Source organism: Scylla paramamosain, chromosome 1 (assembly GCF_035594125.1).
Source record: "Scylla paramamosain isolate STU-SP2022 chromosome 1, ASM3559412v1, whole genome shotgun sequence".
Lineage (NCBI taxonomy): Eukaryota > Metazoa > Arthropoda > Malacostraca > Decapoda > Portunidae > Scylla > Scylla paramamosain.
The window spans coordinates 14,818,506-14,830,000 of NC_087151.1; the positions used below are offsets into that span (position 1 = coordinate 14,818,506).

Here is an 11,495-nt window from a genome sequence, read left to right on the forward strand (position 1 = left end):
TGTCCACAGAAAAGCGCGTGGCGGCGCCGTTGCAGAGACGCCACAACACCGCCGAGGCACGGTGGCGAGCGGCACCAACACGCGGCTGGCGGCACAAGCTGGAGGTTGGGTTGACATAACACAAAGCGTTAGAGTTTACAAGAGGAAGGTGCATTGGCGAGACTGTGGCGCGTGGCTGCGAGTGCTGGCAGGACGTTATCACACACCACTATGGGAAGGAAAGGAAGGAAACGTGGCAAAAATGACGGAGAGAGTAGAGTAGAGGTAGGTGTTTTGTTGACTGGAAAGGAATATTTTGTGATGTCTAGATTTTGACATTCACAGCAATATTTTCAAGTGAAAACATCAAAACGAGTGTCATAAAGCAATATGCCCAGTGACCGTGATGTATACTGTGGTCATCAGTAATGCTGTGGTCAGTCATTTTAGTGTTCCTGTAGTTCTCGTGTTTGTCCCATTCAAAAGCTTTCAGGAAGCTATTAACATAACGTAAATATGAAACAGAATTTGATTATTTCCAATGGTCAATAATCTGGTACTAATCTGACTGGCTGACAGGAAACTATTTTGGCAGACATTCAGTCAACCAGCATTTCAGTCAACGTGGACTATGATTATTTTATTTATTTATTTTTATTTATTTATTATTTTTTTTTCAGCGTCCCAAAAAGGAGCGGCCCCCAGGAGTGAGCTATGAAGAAGTAGTTCGAGAAAATAAGAATTTTGAAACATTTTACAAGGTAACTGAATTTTTTGATTCAGTGATATTTTACCGATAATGATGATAACTATAGTTCCACCCCTCTAAAACCAAGGTTTAGGTGGGGTCAGCACAGGGACTCCCCTGCCTGCGGCATGGCCATATTTCCTAAATCACCAATGTATAATTGCTGTGATATATGTAAAAGATATCGCAAATAGCTAAATATATATATTACCACTACAATTTAAAGTAAATATTCTAGTATGTTAAAGAAAACAAACAATATGCATAAAGTAGTTATAGAACAACAAAAAAATGTGACATACTTATTTTACAGCATTGCTGAAAAAATAGCACTGCTTTTGCAGACTTCCTCCATAGTCCTAAGATGGGTAAGTAGTGAAACAATTACATTTATTATACATTTGGAAGGAATATCAGTAGAATTTTTTTTTTCATGATAAAAATAAATCCATTAAAACCCTGACAAGTGGCAACACATACGCCTACACACCCAGGCCTCACAACTCATGAGTCACATCACCTGTGTGACTTGGGATGGGTTGAGTGCTTCCTCCACTCTCTTGCCGTGGTGTGGAAATAAAGTCAAAATTTTAATATGTATTGTACAATGCAATTAAAAGCTATAACTAGCACGTAACAATATATATATATATATATATATATATATATATATATATATATATATATATATATATATATATATATATACATACATATAGAAAGAGAGAGAGAGAGAGAGAGAGAGAGAGAGAGAGAGAGAGAGAGAGAGAGAGAGCACAAAAAGTACTCTCAAGGATCATATTGACTGTCATTTAGTATGTCACTTCATAAAATTTATAACCATGTGTGGTGTACACACACACACACAGGTCAGGTCAGGTCAGGATGCAACGAAGCCTAACATCGTCAGGCCATCATTCACCAGCTAGAGTAGAGGAAACATGGCAATGCTGTGGGTAGGGAAATCCCAGCCTTGAACCCACTCAAACCTTGGTTTTAGAGTGGTGGGACTATAATTGATGATGAAAATCAGAGCAATATTGGTTGAGGGAAAATACAGTTCAGCAGTAATCCTGTAACTACTCTTTTTGTGGAAATAGTAATTTACAAAAAAAGGATGCAAATGGGCATGAATTTTTCCTGTTCCTTAGCCATTGTTATTAAGAAGAACTAGTGTAGTCTTTTCATAGTTGTCTCAGCATGGATTATGTAATATGCAACTTTTTTGTTTTCTGTTTTTCACTTCTAGAGGCATTGGAGATGTAATGAAAAATGGTGTGTAAGGAAATATGGAGTGAGGATAGTCGTAGATAACAAGTGAAACATGTGAGGGAAATAAGCAGATGATAAGGAAGAAAGAAAGAGAAAATATCACTACCCAGTTGTGTAAAGAAATATATGAGTGCTGTATCACCACCCTTATTTTATTAAATATTGCAGTTAATTTCACTCTCTTATGAGTCAACATTGTTTCTTTGTCAAACCCTACTATTGATATCTAAGTGAGTAATGCAATGATGTTTATTGTCATCATTGGAAATTCTGAGGAGACTTAGTGTCAGTTTAATGGCTCTCCAGTGACTTGGCATATGACCTCAGTCCATTTTGTGAATTATCTGTTAACCAACATGTTTCAAGACAACAAGTGTCAGGAAATGCAAGCAGGGAAATGATTGCTGTTTTTTCTCATTAGCAAATCTTTCCTGTTCTTTATTGAAATGCAGGAAAATGTCTCCACTAGCCCAACAGAAAGGTGACATTATTGATGTCTGATATTTTTCATAGCTATTTTGGGACTAGGTGGTATTATTTTGTCATATTTTGTCTAACTTTATATCAAACCAACATCCTCCATAAAGGGGACAAGCTGAGACAAGAAACCAGACACTCACTCATGTTCATGATCTTTCAACACCAGTCAAGTAACAATAGTTCATATTTAGTCATTTCTCATTTAATCCATGTGTGTAGTTCCTTTACATGTTCCTCAGACTCTGTATCCTTATATTCAGCCTCCTTTCCTGCTCCCATGTTCTGCATCACAGCCTTCTAGAATATTGTTATTACCAGTACATCTTATACAAATTTCACTTTACACTCATTCCAAGCAAATGACATGTACCCATTATAATTTTAGAAAGATGAGAATTGATGAGTTTACTTTTATATAGAATAAGCTTTCTTGATTTTGAAATAGAAAGATTTATAGGTAGATATAGATCTGGTCTGATAGTATACTTACATATTTTCATAAAGTAATTATAGTCTTTGCTAAATAATACTTGTCACTGTATATTAGAGTTTCAAATGTGGTTTTAGAATTTTAGATCCCTTAAAAGAAAATCTCAATCATAACAGTGTGTGGAAAACATTCCTTGTAAGGCAATAATAATAATACTTGTGTTTCCTCCTCATAGGCTCAGAAAGTTGTACCTGAAGGTGAATGGGAAGAATTCCTTGCGTGCATGAAAGAGAATCTGCCTGCTGCCTTTCGTCTCACAGGAACAAAAGATATGGCGTGTGCACTGCTCAGAGTAATGAAGACAACATTTTTTGAACCACTTTCTCAGATTATTCCACCAGAACTCACTCCAGAAGAGCAGGAAGCTGGTGAAGAACCTGTCAAACCTCTGAAGCCTTTTTGTTTGCCATGGTATGTCACTTTCATATTCTAGTTATGTGATATTAAAAGTGAAAGTAGTTTGCATGGTACCAGTACAACAACACCACTGTGCAATACGACCATTTGTGTATACAGAGTTGACTTGTGGAGATGTCTCTGATGTGCATGTTGATATTTTACATTGAGGCTTCATAGCTAACAGGTAACTTGATTATTCATCGTTATTTATTTTGTTTAATGTATCACAAAATGGATATGAACAATAAAATAATGAATTATTTTATCCACCAAAGGTACCCAAATAATCTGGCATGGCAGTTGAACTTGACCAGGAAAAATATTCGCCGTTGTGAAGCATACTGGCAGTTACACCAGTTCCTCATATCAGAGACAGAGACTGGCAACATATCTCGTCAAGAAGCTGTGAGCATGATACCACCTGTTGTCCTGGATGTTCAGCCACACCACAAGGTGAGTGTGTGACTTACCATCATAATGTTGTGTTTACTAGTATATTAAACATGTCCCTCTTACATTTTTTTTTATTTATTTTTTTTATGTGTATGTGTGTGTTTTTATGTTTGTGTGGGAAATGTATATTATTATGAATATATTGGATACAAGGTAAAATTTTATAGTATTTTCTCTGAAAAGTGTCTTGTAGTTGGCAGGTGCACAGGAAGTTATGTTGCATAATGCTTTTTTTTATTTTATTTATTTATTTTTTTTTTGTTCTACTAATATAATTAACTTGCTGAAAATTGGATTTATATATAAATATAATTTATTGCAAAAGGCAGAACTTAAAGGTGAATATAAATAAAAGTAAGTTGATGTTTGAAAGGGATGTAAGTGAAGTTGTTGATTTTGACTGTCCAGATGGAGTAGTAGTTGATGTCTCTAAAAAAGTTGAATTAGAAAATTCTTAGGAACAGGCATCAGGTACTGGCTAATAGGAGTTTATGCAAAAGATATGCCATCATTTATTAACCTTTTTGACAAGCAAAAAATGTACAATTTAGTACACTTTATTGCAGGTGTTGGATATGTGTGCAGCACCAGGCAGCAAGACCGCCCAGCTCATTGAGTTCCTTCATAGTGCAAATGATGATCGCTCAGCAGCCATACCTGAGGGGATAGTTGTTGCTAATGATGCTGACAATAAGCGTTGTTACATGCTTACTCATCAAGCCAAGCGATTACAGAGCCCTGCCATCATAATAACCAATCATGATGCTGCCTTCATGCCAAACATCCACCATACACGCAAAGGTTAATAGCAGGTTTTGTGCATAAGTTAATTTGTTATGATTTAGTGGTAGGTGGGTAATGTCTGTCACTTTATACATTCTCATCCAGGAGTGATTACAGACCTTCCCTACCTTAAATGTTTGAGAGAAGAGCAGTCATATATATGCAGTTACTTTTCCATGAATGATTTTCAGGAGTCTAACTGTAACTCAATAGGTGTAGTGGTTGCTGTGCTCTCTTCACAGCTGAAAGGCCCTAGACTCAAATCCCTGGGCAGATGGAGGCAATTTGGGCTTGTGTCCTTTCATGTTGTAGCACCTTTACATTTAACAGCAAATAGGTACAGAATGTAAGCGTGATCTTGCAGTCTAACATCACATGGTATGTGGCCAGTAGGGAGCCCCTTTCCCTGCAGTGGAATCATATATGTAAGCTGATAATGAAGAGGAGGATTCTGATGGATTGTGTATATGTGTATTTACCTCATTGTATTAATGTAGTGTTGGTGCTCCTGTTTATGGAATCAGAAGGATAAAGTAATCTAAAATGCAACACTGTCCACAATTAACATCCAAACAGAAGTTAATAATGTGGAAAGATGAGAGCATCATAATAATACACACTATTAGCATTAGAACACCATTTGATGTGAGACATTGCACATCAAACTTTACCCACAACTGAACTCTGGATAGCTGCACATGTAGGCACAATAGTGACAATACTGTACAAAGTACATATTGCAGAAGATGAGGTTGGGTCAATAAAGTGCAGGCAAGTTTTTTTTTTTTTTTTAATTCATTAATTTTTGTTTTTCTCTTCAGATGGAAGTGTTGGACCCATCAAGTTTGACCGTATTCTCTGTGATGTTCCATGTTCAGGAGATGGTACACTTAGGAAAAATTTTGATGTTTGGGCAAAATGGAATCCTGTTAATGGAGCAAACTTACATGGGTAAGGAATAATATACATCTTTGAATGAATAGAAGGGGCAGTGCATTGCAATCCTAAAGAAGCAGATAGATGACATTATAGTGTGTCCAGCTTCAGAGGGCTGGCCAGGCAAGAAACATAGTTGATGTGTGAAAAACACAATATTTTTTTTACTGTGAAACATTTCTTATTGAGGATGAGATACACATGACTAGAATATAATGAAGAATGCAGTGAGGTGAATGTGCAGTACTATGAAAAATATCTCAACAAGTGAGGAGTTGACAGCACCAGTGAAGTGATGAGAACAAGTGGGTTGCATTAAGCTTTATATGTGTGTGTGTGTGGGAAAGGGAAAAGTTAAAAAAGTCCACTCATAATACTGTTCCTATTAAAGAACCTAGGGAGATCTGAGAGAAAGCCAAAATATTTTTAAGGTGTCTTTTGAAAGGATAAAAATTACAGGATAAAATATTTAGACAGGTTACTTATAGGTATATCAAATAAAAATGGGGTATGGCTCTAAGAAGAAACTTGGAAGATGATACCCTTCATAGACATCATTGTTGCTTAACAGATACCTATTAGGTGACTAAGGTTGACCCATGTAAGCGTGAAACATCTTTCAGAACAGTTACGAGTGATGCCATTGATTGTTCAATAAGGCAATATTGTAGAGTTTTGTTTGTTGAAATAGATTAAATATGATTGTAGTTGTACTTCTCTTGTAAGTGGATAGTTACAGTAGTAACTAGTAGTAATAAATTCTGCCCAACAGCTTGCAGTTGAGAATAGCTCGCCGAGGAATAGAGATGCTAGCAGTGGGAGGGCGTCTTGTTTACTCCACCTGCTCCCTTAATCCTCTGGAAAATGAAGCTGTCATCCAGAGGCTACTGATGGAGGCTGATGGCTCCATTCAATTGGTTGATGTTTCAAGCCAGTTACCTGGGCTGAAGGTGAGTTTTCACATTCATCATTTACTCATAACAGTTTTGTTCTCCAGTATCCTGCATTTACATTGATCATTTGGATTTTGAGTGGTTTTCATCATAACAGGTGATACTATGCATGTAAGATGTGACATTAATTGCTAGTAGCAATGAATTGTTTTGAGTGGCCATGTTGCATATGCTTATTGATATACTATGGTCTGATAATTTTGAATTGAGTGTTTAGGCATTGTGCTTTCCAGGGATTCCCCAGCCTATAGTGCTGCCAAACCTTGTATTGGGCAGTTATCAGATTAGAGCCTATGTGTCACTGATAACCTCACTCCCCATATACCACCACTCTCTCTCTCTCTCTCTCTCTCTCTCTCTCTCTCTCTCTCTCTCTCTCTCTCTCTCTCTCTCTCTCTCTCTCTCTCTCTCTCTCTCTCTCTCTCTCTCTCTCTCTCTCTCTCTCTCTCTCTCTCTCTCTCTCTCTCTCTCTCTCTCTCTCTCTCTCTCTCTCTCTCTCTCTCTCTCTCTCTCTCTCTCTCTCTCTCTCTCTCTCTCTCTCTCCATTGTGAATTTCATTTAAATGTGATAGGTTTCCTTTTAGATATTATATTCCCCTTAAACTTTGATGTTATATTTTTATTCTTTAGTTACGACTTTTTCCACACCACCATCAAGGTAAAAGTCCAGGCATGTTGATGGCTTTTGCTGTTCAGGCAGCAGCTCTTGAGGGGTTAAGTAATGATCACCTATTAGTCTTTTCTTCCCCAAAAATACTTATTTAGGGAGTAAGTAAGCTCTTCTTCTTGCCTGTGGTGACGAGAGCAAGCAGGAGAAGTAGTTTCCATCCTGGATGGCGGTGGAAGAGTAAGTGACCATGGATTAACATGGTCACTTTGACTGTTTGACCTCACTTGGTCACCCATGGAAACATGACATTGACTGGAGGAAACATCGCCAAGTATTGTGGTGTTTGCAAAAAAAAACAATGCAAGTGTCATTAAAAAAAAAAACATGTATTACACTAACTTGCCTTTTTTAGACCATCACAGTGTGTATATACTACAACACCATTTAATTTTTAGGTAGGAAGTTCCAAGACATGAGGTGTGTCTTGGTATAAGTGTGGCAGTGCCACAGGCTGGGAAATCTCTGGAAAGGACAACTAAACTCTCAGTTCAAAATGATCAGACCATTAGGTAACAGTTAATGATCTTAGTTAGTCAGACTGGTAAAATTGATATTTGTTGATATTTGTGTTTATTTAATATATTGAATAACATTTTAGAATGCAAATTGCAGATGTGGATACTTTACAACTCTCTAAGCAAATTTCTTGCTATATTCTTACATGTGCTGTAGTTGAAGTATAAATAGAATTCTGTGGACATGGATTATGTGGAATTCAGTTATTTTGTTTCTTATAGAATCATTGTAGGCACCTGCTGAAACAATAATTACTCCCAGTGTGGTCTAAAGCACTGGATCATGGGGTGCTGTGAACTTATCATTAAACCTAGCTGTGACCTCTCTGAACATTTCCCTTTGTGTCTCACAACACAAGGGGGCAGTCACAGCCTGCCTTCTCAAGACAACTCTCTTCCTCCACACAAAACTACAAGCACCTAATAACACACACCCTTCACTCAAAATTTCAAAATTATCATGGCGACTCCTACACCAGCCAGCCTTGGAGTCCCCATCTGGGGAGGGGACCACAAATGTCCCCAGGTCGGACTGTCCTTCTGACAACAACCCTAAGTGTCTTGACACCCCCCCTCAACTTTTTCTTCATTAACTTCTGCAACATTCATGGTCTAAGATCTAATTTTCAATCTGTAGAACAGCACCTCTCCTATTCTAAACCTCATCTTCTTTTCCCCACTGAAACTCAGGTATCTGAGGCAACTGACAGTAGCCCCTTTTCTGTTCCCTCCTACTTTCTCTATTCTCATTTTCGGTCCAAAGCTGGATGTTGCGTTTATGTGCGCAATGACTTAACCTGCTCTCGTGCCCATGCTCTTGAATCTTCCGAGTTTTCCACCATTTGGCTACAACTACAGAGTCACTCTGAAACAAAATTTATCTGTGCTGCATACCTCTCACCTAACTCCTCTGACTATAAGATATTCTTTGACTAAATTTCCAAAGTGGAGCACATTCTGACTCTCTTCCCTTTTGCAGAGATCTCCATGCTTGGAGACTTCAATGCTCACCACCAGCTTTGGCTTTCTTCTCCCTTCACTGACCATACTGGTGAACTAGCCTTCAACTTTGCTATCCTCCACAACCTAGAGCAATTAGTGCAACACCCTACTCATATTCCTGACTGTTTTGGAGATATGCCCAGCATTCTTGACCTTTTCCTGACCTCTAATCCTTCTGCTTATGCTGTCACCCTCTCTTCTCCGTTGGGCTCCTCCGATCACAGTCTCATATCTGTATCTTGTCCTATTGCTTCAATCCCTCCTCAGGATCCCCCTAAGTGAAGGTGCCTCTGGCATTTTGCCTCTGCTAGTTGGGGGGGACCTGAGGAGGTATTTTGCTGATTTTCCTTGGAATGACTACTGCTTCCGTGCCAGAGACCTAGCTTTATGTGCCGAGCACATAGCAGAGATGATAGTGTCTGGCATGGAGGCATACATTCCTCACTCTTTTTCTTGACCTAAACCTTCCAAACCTTGATTTAATACAGCTTGTTCTCATACTATACATGATAGAGAGATGGCCCACAAAGGGTACTTAAGCCTTCCATCACCTGAATCTCATGCACTTTATATTTCTGCCTGGAACCATGCCAAGTCTGTTCTCCAACTAGCCAAAAACTGCTTCATTAACAGAAAGTGTCAAAATCTTTCAAAATCTAACTCCCCTCGTGACCTCTGGCATCTAGCCAAAAATATCTCCAATTACTTTGCTTCTTCTTCTTTCCCTCCTTTATTTCAACCAGATGGCACCACTACTATCACATCTATTTCTAAAGCTGAACTCTTCGCTCAAACTTTTGCTAAAAATTCTACCTTAGACGATCTTTCAAGATCTAATTCCCCTTGTGACTTCTGGCATCAAGCCAAAAATGTCTCCAATTACTTTGCTTCTTCTTCTTTCCCTCCTTTATTTCAAGCAGATGGCACCACTGCTATCACATCTATTTCTAAAGCTGAACTCTTTGCTCAAACCTTTGCTGAAAATTCTACCTTGGACGATTCATGGGTTGTTCCTCCCTCTCCTCCATCCTCGGACTACTTCATGCTACTTATTAAAATTCTTCGCAATGATGTTTTCTTTGCCGTTGCTGGCCTAAACCCTCGGAAGGCTTATGGACCTGACGGGGTCCCTCCTATTGTTGCTCCGAAACTGTGCCTTTGTGCTTGCACAGAGGCACCTCTCCTATTCTATGTCAGGTTTGATATGCCTCAATACAGACCTGGGGACACTATCAGCAGTATATACATTTCTTAAGTGGGAATGTGGAAAGATTTCAACATGTCTTCAATTAAGTCTCAAGTATGTATTTTTTTTTTTTTTTATTATATATAAATTTCTTAAATGATTGAGCACATATCATATCAGACCAATAGAGTGGCTGAATAAATTATAATGCCATAATTGGCTCTATTAACAGTGGTGTTCCTCAGTGTTCTGTCCTGTCACCCACTCTCTTCTTATTATTCATCAATGACCTTCTAAACTAAACTTCTTGTCCTATCCATTCCTATACTGATGATACCACCCTGCACTTTTCCGTGTCTTTTCATAGACATCCAACCCTTCAGGAAGTAAACATTTCACACAGGGAAGTCACAGAACACCTGACTTATGATTTTTCTAAAATTTCTGATTGGGGCAGAGCAAACTTGGTATTGTTCAATGCCTCAAAAATTCAATTCTTCCATCTGTCAGTTCAACACAACCTTCCAGACAACTATCCCCTCTTCTTCAGTGACACTCAACTGTCCCCCTCTTCTACACTGAACATTCTTGGTCTGTCCTTTACTTATAATCTGAACTGAAAACTTCACATCTCATCTCTAGCTAAAACAGCTTCTATGAAATTAGGCCAGTTTTTCTCCCCCCCTTACAGGGGCGTTATCTGTCCATGTATGGAGTATACTTCACATGTCTGGGGGGTTCCACTCATACCACTCTTCTAGACAGGGTGGAATCAAAAGCTTTTCGTCTCATCAACTCCTCTCCTCTAACTGACTGTCATCAACCTGTCTCTCATTGCTGCAATGTTGCATCTCTAGCTTTCTTCTAGTGCTGTTTTCATGCTAACTGCTCTTCTTATCTTGGCCTTGTTACACAAGACTTTCTTCTTTCTCTTACCTCTATTCTGTCCACCTCTCTAATGCAAGAGTTAACCAGTATTCTCAATCATTCATCCCTTTCTCTGGTAAATTCTGGGACTCACTGCCTGCTTCTGTATTTCCACCTTCCTTTGACTTGAATTCCTTCAAGAGGGAAGTTTCAAGACACTTATCCTTCAATTTTTGACTACCACTTTGGACTCTTGCATGGGACTTGCATCTCAGTGGGTTTTTTTTTTTTTTTTTTTTTTTTTTTTTTTTTTTTTTTTTTCTCCTCCCTTGGCCAGTGTCTCTCCTACATAAAATAAATAAATAAATAATTCTGAATTTATTTTATATTCATTATTTGTAATATAGTGAGAAGGAATAGTGCTAACGTTATGCAACAGTCTTCGTTCAGGGAACAAACAAAAAAATGAATCAATTGAAATAAATAAAATTAATATAATTTATTGCCTTAGTGCAAGAAGAGCACATTTTGTAAGTTAGGTTCTTGATTTGCCTGGCTCTATTACAGCACATCATAATATTCCTTTCAATGACATCAGGCAGGAGCATCTCAGTATCACAGTGAAACAGTAATGAAAGTTTTGATTCCAGATGGGAGATTAGATTGATTCTCACACACTTCAGCTAATGTGGGAATCTGCTGCAATTTTTTGCTACCTATTTATCATCCAATCAGTGCTGTACACATTAGGAAAAAGCATTAA

At 38.2% G+C, this 11,495-nt stretch overlaps 1 protein-coding gene across 2 annotated transcripts in view; it reads left to right on the forward strand.

Moving 5' to 3' along the window:
- The first annotated feature begins 20 nt into the window (after nt 1–20).
- Nucleotides 21–11,495, forward strand: part of LOC135101292 (tRNA (cytosine(34)-C(5))-methyltransferase-like) — a 25,662-nt gene continuing 14,187 nt past the window's right edge. The window contains exons 1-8 of one of the 2 annotated variants that reach the window (XM_064005029.1): nt 250–264; nt 660–740; nt 1,041–1,095; nt 3,145–3,380; nt 3,644–3,821; nt 4,388–4,622; nt 5,426–5,555; nt 6,313–6,490. In XM_064005029.1, the coding sequence (XP_063861099.1) occupies nt 3,193–3,380; nt 3,644–3,821; nt 4,388–4,622; nt 5,426–5,555; nt 6,313–6,490 (909 nt within the window). In that variant the 5' untranslated portion in view covers nt 250–264; nt 660–740; nt 1,041–1,095; nt 3,145–3,192. Of the gene's footprint in view, nt 265–659; nt 741–1,040; nt 1,096–3,144; nt 3,381–3,643; nt 3,822–4,387; nt 4,623–5,425; nt 5,556–6,312; nt 6,491–11,495 lie in introns of both variants that reach the window. The other variant, XM_064005019.1, reaches the window with a different exon arrangement.